We start from the raw sequence: 14268 nt of genomic DNA on the forward strand, positions 1-14268 counted from the left end.
GAAGGAGAAAAGGGCATGGATCAAAGGGGAAAAGACAAACCCCAAGTTAATCTTGGGATAAAGGCGGAAGGCTCTGAGGGGAGGAGGATTAGCAATCGGGAGGTGGAAGGGATGCAAGCCACAAGGCGAGTGGGGACGCGTAGATGCGAGCGGCCTGGCTTACTGTCCTGCCTGCTCCTGAGTCACGCTGGGTCCCTGGGCACCTGTGCTGCTTCTCCACCTCCGTCCCTGGCTGGGCAATGGCGAGCATGCTGGTCCTCACTGCTCAGGGGACCAGGGGGAAACACACAGGCAATCAGATAGCTGAGCCCGGAAAGACGAAAAAACTGGCTCACCAGCAGTGAGGCAGCCTCAAATTTTGATGCTCATTACATCATCTAGGAGGCTCGGGTCCATGGACGGAAGGAGAGGCAGAACATGCACTTAAAATAAATGGACTAAATGGAAGAGAAGCAACAAGAGTTACTGTGTTACTTCCAACATGCGGGATGCCCCAAGAGCCTCGCCTTTATTCCTTGGGGTCCACAGAGAGCCAGATCCTCTCCCCGTCTCTCTTCTACAGCTGAGGGCATGGAGCCCACAGAGCTTAGGTATGTGACCAGAACGTAAAGTCAGAGCCTACGCTCTTAGCCACCACATATCTAAAAAGCAGAGTCCAGAAAGGCCCAGGGAACAGGTTGAAAATACTTAATGAGGGCTCAGAAGGAGGTAAGCGATCAAATCTACTGCACATAGATGCCAACATCAGCTGGATACAGAACCATGTTAAGATACTCAGAGCTTGGGGCAGCCCCGGTGGCTCAGTGGTTTAGGGTCGCCTTCGGCCCAGGGCGTGATCCTGGAGACCTGGGATCGAGTCCCGCATCGGGCTCCCTGCATGGAGCCTGCTTCTCCCTCTGCCTGTGTCTCTCATGAATAAATAAATAAAATCTTAAAAAAAAAAAAAGATACTCAGAGCTGGCACAAGATCAGAAATCACGAGCAGGTTCTCCTATCCGGGCCAGGGTAGGAAGGGGCGAAAGATACATGCAGGAAGGGACCAAAGATGGCTGTGACCTGCTGTTGGAACTCCAGTGACCTTCCCAGTCTTGCTCTACTCCTCCTCTCATGCAGAAGATCTCCCCATCTAGACTGAGAACACTACCGACATGCATTCACAGCCAGGGTGAAGAACTTAAAACAAAAAAAATTACTTCTTTAAGGAGCAGCCTCTTTGGCTCAGCCTCAACGCTCCCAATAACACAGGTATTTAGGAAATACTATTTATGGCAAGTCACTGAAATGGAGTGGGACCAACTGATACCTATTTACTTGGCATCAATGACCTGCAGCCTGCCCAGTCTCCTGTGCAAGTACAGCCTCCAACAGGATGCATCTGATTCTGCCAGGTGAAAAACACAGGGATTCCCTTCTAAATCTGACTTCAGCAGACTCAAGGCCTGTTGTTCTTTCTAAAACATGTGTTACCAATGGATAAAGAATCCTAGGGTTTGGCCAAAGTGACCACCATGACTGGATTACTTGGCTCTTTCTCTTGGGATGACTGACATGCTCAAGTTCATATACCATGAAAGAAAATTCTGAAACAAGACAGAGAATTCTGAAACAATTTACTGACTGTTTTGTTCTCTACCAACTCACAGAACCCCATGTTTCATGATGAATATGCATTCTATCTTCGAGGATACAACAATTTTATTTTCGGTGTTAGCCCACTTGAGGTCATTAGATCTTCCTGGGAAAATTAAGTTCTTAACAATTAATAAGCCTAACAAGGGATGTCTGGAAAATCTAGAAATTTCTAGAAAATTTTACGAAGTCACCCTGAGGCTAGAATTGACTGACCAGCAAGTCACTCATAGTAAGACTTGTAGAACTAGTGTTTTGTGGTCAAGGTCACCCCACCTGGTCTCTCCTAATACAAGCTCCCAAAGCCCCCGCCCTTGCAGGCGATACTGCATCAGGCTGAGAGGTAGAAAGCAGCATGGCAAACACAGTGGGTCCTTTTTCTTTTCACCCTCGAAGAAGAGCAGGAGGTATCCGAGCTCCTAGTGGCTGGCTTTAGTCTTTCCTGACAAATGGCACCCATTAAGGTCACACTGCCCTAGACAAAGTGCCACTCTGCTTACTACTGTTTTATTAGAAAGAAATGTTCTTGATCAAGTGAAATTTATATGCTTGAAGCAAACAGATTTATGAGATGTTTGATAAGGTGAGCCTGTTGTCTTCTTCCTTTATGTCTTTACAACATCCCTTTGCAGTACGGCTGGACTTCACAGTAAACTAAGATATGAAACAACTCCCATCAAGTGATGGACCTGCTTTATGCAATGAGGCAAACTTAAATTTCAAAAAGAACGGAAGCCAAAAGCCAACCATTTTAGAAAATTAGATAGTAAATAAAGCAAGCGGTTTTACTTTCTTCTTATGTAATATATCATATACAGAGGATTATAAGTTTAAACTTTTACCACTAAAAGGAGGAAAGAATAGGATATTTGAAAACAGAGCACTACAAATCACGGTAAACTGCTACACACTCATGGATTTGAGTAATAAGAGTGAATGCACATTATTATTATATAATTAAGCTCTCACTGATGTTATGCCTCTCAGTATTAACCAATATTCACCTCAAGGACTAGCAGGGTATAAAGAGATGGTTTAAATATCAAAAACACCTTAACTCTGTAATGACAGATTTCATCTTCAACAAACGGATACAAATCCGTTTGCTGACACAGTATTAACCTAGCGAGCCCTTACTTGGTGTTTACTACCTGGATGCTTTTCCATATGCTAAGTCCTCACAACCACCATAAGAGGTAAATACTATTAATGCCATCACAGGCTTACAGACAGGGAACCTGAGGCACAAGGGGGTTAGCTTGCTCCTAGTCACAGAGCCAGTAAGTACAGAGTGGGGATTTGAATCCAGGTAACTTGGCTCCAGTGTTGCACACCCTTTAATCATCACAGCAGTTGTTCTCAAGTTCAGCCTGTGTTGGAGTCTCCTGGAAGGCTTGTTAGCACAAAGAGCTTCTGGGGTGGGGCCTGAGAATTTGCATTTCTAAGGTACCCAGGTGATGCTGCTGCTGCTGGCCTGGGCACCACACTGTGAGAGTCTGACCTACAGCAGAGTTCTGCTCCTTTAAATATGACTAGTATCATCCTCATCTGGTTTTTAGACTTAAGGTTCACTGCTAACTGCTCTCAAGATTTCTTGCTCATCTTCCTAAAACAGTACAAAGCAAACAAACGTAGAACACTCCGCAAGTAAATGTTTGTCTTATGCATTGGCCCTACCCTCAGGGAGTTATCAAGTTAGACTAATAATCAGAATCACAAATAAGATCAAGTCCAAAGTAGCAGTATTATTAGAAATCCTGCTTCTCAGAGAGGGAGGGTGGAGGGTGGAAAGCAGATTATTTTTTACGAATTCATGGCAACCTAACCTGACCTCCTTGGCCACAGAAACAAAACAATGTCCTCCTTCACAGGGATATATGCTCCAACACGCCCTAGTGATCAAGCACACATTGAATGAGACGTCCTGCTACCTTTTAAACATGTTACGTGCAAATGTTATGTTTTCATCACCAATCCTACATTTCCATATCCTGTACGACACAGGGAAACAAAACAAGAAAAAAGGTGTTCATTTGGGATTAAAAAAAAAAAAAAAGATGTCTCAAAAGATAATCTTAGCCTCCACCATAGCCGGCCTCCCACAAGGCTGGACATCCTGGAAAGAAGACGCATGTCTTCCTTCTGGGGCAATCTGTTTCTGGGGATGAACACTACAGAAGGCATAGTTTCCAGAAACAAAGACTGATCTTTTCTTTTCTTCTCTTCCATGTTTACCAAGTGTTAGGTAAACAGTCCCCAAACAACTGCTTCTCTTGCCCACTGCACCCGATTCTCCCTTTCCCTCAAATGGAGCATTCTTTTGAGTGTACGTACCTCTTTATGATAACCTTAATTCCTCCCTGTAATATGCTCTTCTACATCATGGCTCTGCAAAGAACAGAACTTCTTTGGCTAAGGAATAACTCCTTTTAGGCTAAGGAATAAGGTTTGGTTGAATTTTTTGTTTTGATTTCAGGTGGATCACTCTAGGTATAATAGGACTTGACTAAAAAGACAAAACTAGTTACATAACCTGAGGTGTTGTATTATCCCCTTTTCGGGGGCAAAGCAACAAATACTGAAAAGCTCATTGCTTGCTGAGGCCCACACTGAGTGTGCCAGAGATTATCAAATAAGCAAGTAAGATTTCAGGAGTCCCTGAGGATCACACTTGTGAAAGCCAGACACAGAAAGAGAAACAGGTGTGGCTGGGCACAGCGATAAAAGGCTTTGATTTCGCTCTGCCCCAACCACAATAAGGTTCTCCCATCCTGGCTTTCTCAAATTTGCCCTTCTCTTAAAGAAAAAAAAAGTCTCAGGTATCTCACTTATACCTCAGTTGAAGATAAAGGTTCATGTCACTTCACTTTAGCCAGCAGCACTGAAAATCCAGTAGCACTCTAGAACAATCGATCTGTAAGAAATGCTCTTCTAAGGAAATTACTCTCCCAGATCTTGGAACTGGACTGACTGCCCGGTTCAGGTCTTGTTTCCCAAACTACACTATTTGGTTAATGAATCACACATATCAACATTTGTGGGGATTCATTATAAAGATTTCAAAATAAAAATAATAAAAATATTACGTTTCAGAGACATATGCTTCTGGTTATGATGTATCAAACTAACACTCCCACTGAGGACAAGGGAAAAAATAAACTTGTTTGTAGTCATCTTAAAGCAACTAAGACAGTCAACACTTGATGGGTCAAGATCACAGGGAGAAGAAAAATACATGGAGGTGAGCCCTACATTTGTATTGTTTTTGTGTTGCCTTTTCATTTCAGTAGATTTGATCATTCCTGGCATGATGCATGGGTATCAAACAGAAAGGAGCAGAAGCCTACAGCTTGGAGCAACATCACTGGCAGGGACAAAAACTGGAGCTTCGGGAAGTTTGGACCTGGAGGGCTAAGGTCCCAGGGGAAAGGGGCTGCATAAAAGTGAGCTCATACAAGTTTGGTTTCACCTCCTATAGAACTTTGGCTCTTCAAGTCCTGGCTGCCTTCAACTCCAACATTTCCATTTGAGAGATTTGCCAAATATGAGGCTGTGAATGCGTGGAGTAGGAAGCTGAGAAAACAAGCAGAAAGAAACTGCTTAAAGGACAAAAAGCTAAGCAGAGTTTTTGGCAGTTTCTCAATGCTGGAAGTTAATAATTAGAGTGCAGAGCCCACCAAGGAAGAGGAGCTCTGGTAAACATCCTAAACCTTCAGCTGAGACCCCTAGAGGGCTAAACTCTAGGAGAAAGGAAAAAACCAGAAACAGATCATTCTTAACACATCCTTAAATACCCTTAAATACCTGAAAAGAATGAGAGATCACCCTGTATTTTGTTTGCCTCCCAGAAGACAATGAAATCTACTCTAGAAAGAGATAACAGCATTTATAAATATTTTCCATAGATAATGGCCAGAACTGAATTAAAAAAATGATCAGTCATGCCAAGAAATAAAGTCAAATGAGGAAAAATCAAGGGAACAAATAGATAATGGGAACAGACCCACAGGTGATCCTGAATAATAGAGTTATCAGATATGATCTCTGAATCTAGCTTTATGTAAAAAGGATAATAAATCACAAGTTGGGCTTGTTCCATGAATGCGAGGTTGGTTTAACATTTGGAAATAGTTTAATGTAGTATATCACATTAACACTTAGGGGAAAAGATCAGAAATTTTCTAAAATAAAATTCCACACCAATTTCTAATATTAAAAAACTTAACTAGAAATAGAGAACTTCTTTATTCTAATAAAGAATGCCTATAAAAATATTGTATATATATATTACATGCAAATTCATTCAAGGATTTCTAATCTGAGACAGAAATCTGACTCAAATTCAAAATTGTACTGCATTCCAGTCAGTACAATAAAACAAGAAAAATGGAGAAAAAATGTAAGAATTACAAAAGAAGAAATAAAACTGATATTTATAGATGACATGATTATATTTATAGAAATTCCAAAATTTTGCACAAAAAATTATTAGAATGACTGTGAATTTGCAAGGTCGCTGGATATAAGATCAATATACAAAAATCAATTGTATTTCTTTGTGAGCAGAAACAATTAGACACTGAAGTTTTTAAAAGCTAATAATATTTACAATAGCATAAAAATCGTCAAAACCGGGAATATTCTAATGATCTATAAATCAGAATCATCTAATAAGAATATTTAAGACACAAAAAAATCATAAAATATTACTAAGAAAAGTGAAAGAAAGCCTAGGCAAATACCACATTCTTAGATTGGAACATTCAATATTAGTAAGAGTCAATTCTTCCAAAATTGATCTCTAGATTTAATGGAATTCCAATTAGAAGGCCAGAAAGTTTCTTTATATAAATTAAAATGCTGATTTTACAATTTATGTAGGAATGCAAAAGGCCATAACTAGCTAACAGAGTCTCAAAATTTAAAGAATTTATATACAGTTATCAAGCCTTCTTATGAAACTAAGAAAACGAAGAGTATAGATTGGTGCAAGAAAAAGACAACCAATGGAACAGAATAAAGGTCTTAGAACCAGACCCACACATACACGGTCACCTGATTTATAAAAAGATGCTACTGAAGTGCATGGAAAAAGAATAGTATTTCCAATAAATGATACTAGGGCAATTATTTATTTCTATTCTTACACAACTAGGCTATCTAATCTACTTTACTAGTTCATTTAGAATCTCAAATATCTACTACTCCAGCTAGCTCATTCTGCTGAGCTAAAGACTTTCATATTTCACTGCCTCTTGGGCATCCACTCATGTCTCAAACATGTCCCAACCTGAACTCATCCTCATTGCCCTTCCCTCACTTATTCCTGTGTTCTCTATCTCTGTGAATGGTTCAGAGGAGCATTATCCAACTAAAAATTCTGGAAAAATGTGTTTTTGCCCTCTAACAGTGATTTTCTCTCTTGAAACAATTACATTCTATCTGTAAAATATGTAAATGGTGAACTTGGTGAAAAATTTAGTTTAGGCAATAATTCTGTCTGGGATTATTCCCAGGGACTGTACTAGCACAGCTTCTGGGTGGCCTAGGGAAATCTTTCTCAGTTTCAAAACCCATTTCTAATGCTCAGTTCTCTTGATTCAAACATTCATTTTTCACACCCTAAGCCTAATGAAGTTAGGATGAAACATGAACTAAAAGAAAAAAAAATACAAAGAAGAAAGAAAAAAACTTTGCCTGTTTGGAAACAGGAGTAGGTTGTGATATTGCTTACACCAGGACACACTGAATTTTAAATTTTGGAATTAATTCTTCCTCTACATGTCTTCCAAAGACTGCACCATGATAGAACACAGAAAAGTTATATGCACAGAAGACAGACTATCACTTCCAGCAATGTAATTTCTAAAACATAGTAGTATATGGGATTTCAAAGCTAGCAAAAACAAGTGGGCAAATTCAAGTACAAAATAGGCCATCATAAAAACAAAACAAAACAAACAAAAACAAAATAGGGCCATCTTTCAGACACTGAAAACATTTCTGGCTGGCTTTCAAGAGATGCTATTTGACTTTAACTTCTAATTATATGAAATTCAATTAAGAACCGTAAAAGAATGTCTTTAACCAAATAAATGTAGATGAAAATGATATTTTTGAAAGGCCCCAAAACTGCACTATTAATCTAAAGGTGCTATAAAATTAACGATCCAGTGCCTAGGTGGCTTGATCATTTTAAGCATCTGCCTTCAGCTCAGGTTATGATCCCAGGGTCACGCTCTCTGCCCTGTGGGGAGTCTGCTTCTCCCTCTGCCTCTGCCCGTCTCCCTTGTTCATGCTCTCTCTCAAATAAATATTTTTTAAAAAATATAATTAAAGATCATGAGTACACTTTCTGAAAAGCAACAGACTACAACCACAAATATAGAAGGTCAAAGGTATTCAGAGCAGCCTTTACACTACAAGCATGAAGACAGCTTAGTGTGTACGAGATGTGGGAGAACGAGGTAAAGTCAATGGACAAATAGGTAACACTCGGAATAAGTTCAAATACTTTTGTATAGAATTATTCTAGTCTTTTTTCTTCTCCATACCTTTCCCCTAGAAAAAAAGCTGCTAACAGTTTTATGGTTTCTCAGTAGGTCAACAAACATTTCTGAAGAAAAGCCTGGAAAGTCAGAGAACCAGGGCCTGAACTCTAGCAGACACATCTGCACCCCCAACAGAGCCATCTCATTGAACACCCACACAGAAACATCTTTAGGATGTTTGCATCAAAGCTAACCAGATGGAGACGAAGGGCATGCCCCAAGGGGATTGCTTACCTCTTTCTGGCACTTCACCTTTATCTTGGGACTGTCCCTTTGTCATCAGGGTGACTTGGGAAAGAGCAGACAACAATGCAGGCCTAATTTGGACTTGGCAAAATTCTTATGTGCCACGTTTCATTCTCTAAAAGGTAACATGCCTGCCCTGCTTATCTGATGGGGGTCAGTGGTTAAATCCTAGTGAGGGAATATGTGAAAAGGCTCTTTCCAAACTCTAAGTGCTATGCAAATGCCAATTTTTACCAGCGTCATCATAAAAACATAATGATTTATAACACCAGATATTAACACCCCTTGCTGCTCTGATTTTACTGTACATGCTGTTGGGTTGCTGATCCAATTCTGCTCTATGGGTTGCTCCAGATCTTTTCAGGACTTAGATTCTATCTCAAAGCTTATTCTCAGGTTTTGAATAAAGTATCAAATGTTTCCCTGTTCTTACTCAAAGCACCATCTATTCAAGTAGTCACTTTTTTGAACTTACCTGTTCCAGTGATTTCTTATCAGTAAGAGGAATATGTTTCTGCACAATTCTTAGCAATGGCCTATCTTCCAAGAATCTTTTCTGACCCTCCCCTGGGTTAGGCTTCTTAGCTGCCTTTTATATCAAGAGGTCCAACACATAACTTCTTTTGCCTTAGCTGGAGGTACAATTCAGCACTGAAAAACCTGCCTTTTTTGTAGTTTTCTTTTTCAAGGAGGCCAACTATTTTGCAAAACAAACATTTGTTAAATTAAGTGAATCCATCAAATACTACAAATTTCACTTACACACAGATTAGACAAATAAGTTTCTTCACAAGCTTGGCGGATCATTTTTAGCCAGGAAACCCCAAGACGGTACAGATGGGGAGATCAAACCTTCCCCAGAAGGAGCCCTGCAGTTAAATCTGGAGGCCTCTGGAAGAACATCAGGAGACAGCAGGAGACCTGGGCTCCTAGCCCACCGATAAGAAAAGAAAATCTCCTGTTGGTCAACCTGAAGCCTTTCAAAAGCATGAGAATTTCCCAATTCTCCCATATATCCCCTTTCCTATGCACAAAAGTTAAACACATCCAATCGCCAAATACTCCCATCCTAGAAGGCAGAGAAATTACAACTCTGCTTTGACAGAGTCATCAAAGGTTGGGACTGTTTGGGATTTTGTTTTCCAAACTCACTGCTGGCCCGGAGAAAGTATGACACCACCATCTTAAGCACAAGGCAGCTGTTCGTTTTTGGCTGGAGTTCAATATAAACCTTACAAATGGTCTGCTAGCTCTATTTTTTAAATAATAATAATTTTGAAAAATCCCATAGTTACACAAAAATCCCAATCTAGTGTTTTCACTATAAAACCTTTCCTGCGGAACAGAGAAAACCATGGATTCCAAACAAATGTCTGAGCCAGAAAGGTACTGGTAGGTTATTTCTGCCAGATAAATGGAGTGGACATATAATCAGGCAGACTGACAATCAATGGCTTAAAGCAGGCTCAAAGAATCACCAGTGAGTATCAATTCTTTCTGAAATATCAAAAGACAAAAATCTACCAACAAATAATTTGTTATTTCAAAAGAGGCCCTTGACAGTTAAGTCACTGATGATACTTTTATTTAGGGGTGAAAATCAGACATCAGAAAACCTTCCCTTCATTCTGAAATTCTAGTCTGTTAATAGATACCAATGTGGCTGTATTTTACTTATAACTCTCCCGACAAAGAACTCACATACAACGCTCAGTGCGTATATTCAACCACAATGTGCCCCCAAAGCCTGGCACGTGTTTTCCCTTTCCTGTTTCCCTCATGACACACTCGAGTATGCACAAGGGCCACATGTTGGTAGTGCTTTAAAAATAAACCTTTTATGGGGCCAGTTTACATTCATTATTATTTTAGCGTGCATATTTGTGGCAGAGCCACACATAGATCTGTAAATCCAGGAGAAACCGAAGTCATTCCTAAACCTTTGGACATTCTTGGGAAGTCAACAGATTTCCAAGCCCAAAAGCAAGAATCTTGACTTGGTGTGTGAAACCAAAGCTGGCAAATCCCCTACAGAGATTGTAAATGTGGGGTCCCTCCATCTCTGTACTCTCTCCCTTTGTTGTCTGCCTATTTATCGTTATAATTGCCAGGCTGTCCCATCATATACTGTGTTCTCCATCCCGGGCACTACGTATGCAGTGGTGCTGACCTTTGCATCAGGCCCACCAATTCTCAAGAAATAACTGACTGACCCCCAAATACTAAGCACAAGTCAAGATCACTGGCTTGCTTTCTATGTGCTACAGGATTGGACCAGCTGCTGTAATATTTCTTCCCTTGGCCCTTCTAATCCTCCAGAAATCACTCCATGTTAGTTTTTCTTTATTGGTAGGCAGCCCCAAGAATATAAGCTGTTGAAATTCTTTCATAAAAATGGTCTAGCCTCATTTCAAAAAACAAGAATATTATAGACATGGGGTGGGAGGGGGCAAATAGTCTACTGTTCCTTTGTATCCAAATGAGAAGAGATACATTCGAGATACACACCCATACACACACTCAAACATAGCTCACATATATGTATTAGATGCAAACACACAGCTTCCCACTAACTTAAGTATCATTTATAAGCATCCTTACATGACTTTCATGTATGAATTGATTTTAGCCACCCTCACCGGTCGAACCACGGTGGGCAAAGTTTTAACCCCAATAAGGCATATGTTCTCTGATCACAAAGGATGCTTAGCAAATACCATCCATTGGCTTGCTTAGGAAAAGACAACTATTTGGGAAAAAAAAATCTTCATTTTAATAACCAAAAAAATCTTCTTGCTGGCTAAACACTACCATTCAGAATGCATTCCTCATCATGCTCGTGTGCTGCCCCTGAACTCCGAATCACCTTCCACAGACATACTCGGGGTTAGATGATGGCAGGGTGAGAAATGGGGGCCAGCCCCACCCGTATGGGTGCCTTGAGCCTTCATACCTGTGCTGATGCTCCTGCAAGACTTGATAAATGCTGATAAGAAAAGTTTGGTTTTTAAAACTCCCCACAACACAGTCCTTGTAGATTCGGAATTCTGCAGCCGTCACCGCCTCACCCTCAGGAATCTGGGATAAGTTGAACTTGAACTCTTTGTGGTGTCGCTGGCCAGGGGAGAACTCCTTCTCGTACTCCACTATAAGATTAAACAAGAGAGAGTGACAACTATTGTTACTTGACTAGGTGCCACAGGCTCACCTCAAGAAAGCTGCCCCGTTTTCATTCAGAAGTGGATTACCAGTTAGCAATGGCTTGGGAGCGGGATGTGTGGGTGGGTGAGGGGTCCCATGAACCAACAGTGGCTGGGCTGTCAGGCTGAGATTCAAATCCCTCATCTTACCCAAGGAGTAAGTAAAATTCTTAGATTTTATTTGGTTTCAATACTTTACATACTTGGTTGAAGTACGTTGTAGGAAAGCAAGTTATTTAAACTCTTGCCTTCGGGTTTCCTCACCTACGAAGGCAAGAGTGAACTGGGCTTCCCGAGGAAGTTGTGAGAATGAAGAGAGTGGTGAACAAAAACGTCCCTGGTGATCCTGGTCCCGGTCACCCCCTCCCAGCCCCCTTTCTTTCCTGCTGCCTGGCCCCCTCAGGTTGGGTCACCTCCTGCCATCAACAGTTGGCACCACTGAGGGTAGGTGTGAGCTGACCTTTGGGAAGAGGGGTCCTAGGGTGGTAGGGGAGTGAGCAGCGCCTTTGGCCTCAACCTGAAGCTCAGCGGAAAGTTTCACTGGGGAGGAGGCGGGCGGGGGGGGCGGTTAGGGTAAAGCTTCAGAAAAAATCCAACTAGAACTCAAGAGCACTGCCCCCCCTTCTCCCGGAGCAGAGGGGGAGCTGCAGGGCTCTGAGGCTAGGGCCCCTCCACTCAAGCTGCACATAGAACCCAGGTGTGAGGACTCGGGTGTGGAAGCAAATTACCAACAGCATACCTTGCTATTTTCTCTAATGCTTTTTTTTTTTTTTTTTAAGATTTTTATTTATTTATTCATGGGAGACAGAGAGAGAGGCAGAGATACAGGCAGAGGGAGAAGCAGGCTCCTCACAGGGAACCCGATGCGGGACTTGATCCCAGGACCCCGGGATCATGACCTGAGCCAAAGGCAGGCGCTCAACCCACTGAGCCACCCAGGTGCCCCTCTAATGCTTTTCTAAAAACTGGGAAAGAATGGAGTCTGGAATCTTTTTTTTTTTTAACGAAATCTATCCCCTGCATGAAGACAATCTATGGAAAACTTCAACCACTGATGATCATTCTTCAGTCAGCTTCCACTGAATCTATATAAAGTCCTGTGTGAGAGAAGTGGTATCGACCTCAGATACTTCACTCCTAATCACTGTAAAAGAGAAAAAAGGACTGCTCTGCTTCCCACCGTAAATCCTTGACTCTTTTCTCCAGGGATTGGAAACACTTCTGGCCTACTGTTCCTGTTAGGTGTTTTTTTTTTTTTTTTTTTTTTATGGCAACTGCAGTGAAATCGCATGAGCAAATTACTCCTTTATGGCAGAGTTCTCCCCAGAGTTGTGGGTAAGGGGGGAAAAAATCAAATTATTTGCCACCTCCAACTGCCCATTTTCTCCCACATGTGTTATTCTCCATGATCACCAGAGAAAAACTTCAGAGATTTAGCTTCTTTAACAAAAAGAAAGGAGAAAGAAAGAAAGAAAGAAAGAAGAGAAAAAAATGTCAATGACTTTATTTTATTTATTCATAGAGATGCAGAGAGAGAGAGAGAGAGAGAGAGAGAGGCAGAGACACAAGCAGGCTCCATCCAGAGAGCCCGACATGGGACTCGATCCAGGGTCTCCAGGATCACGCCCTGGGCTGCAGGCGGCGCTAAACCGCTGCACCACCGGGGCTGCCCTCAATGACTCTTTATAAGAACCTAAGGCCTCAATGGCATTTGCAGAAGCTAAGGAACTTTAAGCCATCTATAGGTAGGAGGTTTTAAATAAAGAATTTCTGAAACTGCCATAGGACTAAGCTAAAATCTTTTAGAGTCAAGTTATCTCTTTCTTTCCAGGGGGGGATGGGGTGGTTAAAAAAAAAAAAAAGCTTTGGATTGTGTAAGAGCTTGATATAAATTAAAATAAATAAAATAAAATAAAATAAAATAAAATAAAATAAAATAAAATAAAATAAAATAAAATAAAATGTCTAGCCAGAAAATAAAGCATGGTTCAGTCCCAACAAGAGAACAGGTTTTCAAATTAGTGGCTAAGCATGAAAAGCAATCTTGTGGGTGAGTTCACTGAAGGACACCCATACATGAGGGTGTATCGCTTTTCCCTAAAACTGATCTGCCTTTTAAGTGTGATATGTTATCATCAGTGGTTAAAAAGTGAATCAAATCTGATTTCCCAAAGAGACTTTCTAAAAAACAGTCATGTAGCTTTTCTATAGGGCCCTCTGGGTGCTTAAATTTTAATATCAGTAAATAAAAATATATTGTTAAGATTCATTTGAAAGAATGCATAAGAATTCCTCAAAGAAGCCTTTCAATTGCTAGTAGTATACAACAATTAGGAAGAAGAAATTAAAAAATTAAAATAAATAAAAGAAAGAAGAAATCATAAATCATGGATGTGACACAAGATATGAGACAGTAACTAAGATATTTCAGTCATAAGGAGTCAAATTTCAATAAATCAGAAATGTGGTAGCCAGGTTTGCAGAAGTACATCATCCCCATAAACCATACCTCCCTGTATTCGTATAGGGTCCCTCTCCCCTAGAGTGGGTTTTGTTCTGACTTTCTCTGGACCAATAAAATGCAGCAACAGCGGTGCTGAGTGACTCCCAAGCTTTGAACCTCCTTCTGCTTCGGTTTTTTG

General features: G+C 40.8%; 1 protein-coding gene across 1 annotated transcript in view; it reads right to left on the reverse strand.

Annotated features, from left to right (window-relative positions):
* BMP6 (bone morphogenetic protein 6) overlaps positions 1 to 14268 on the reverse strand; it is a 152843-nt gene that overhangs the window by 18213 nt on the left and 120362 nt on the right. The window contains exon 2 of the mRNA XM_055321841.1: positions 11380 to 11572. Within this exon, the coding sequence (XP_055177816.1) occupies positions 11380 to 11572 (193 nt within the window). The remainder of the gene's footprint in view (positions 1 to 11379; positions 11573 to 14268) is intronic.

The sequence above is a fragment of the Nyctereutes procyonoides genome, unplaced genomic scaffold (genome assembly GCF_905146905.1).
Source record: "Nyctereutes procyonoides isolate TBG_1078 unplaced genomic scaffold, NYPRO_anot_genome, whole genome shotgun sequence".
Lineage (NCBI taxonomy): Eukaryota > Metazoa > Chordata > Mammalia > Carnivora > Canidae > Nyctereutes > Nyctereutes procyonoides.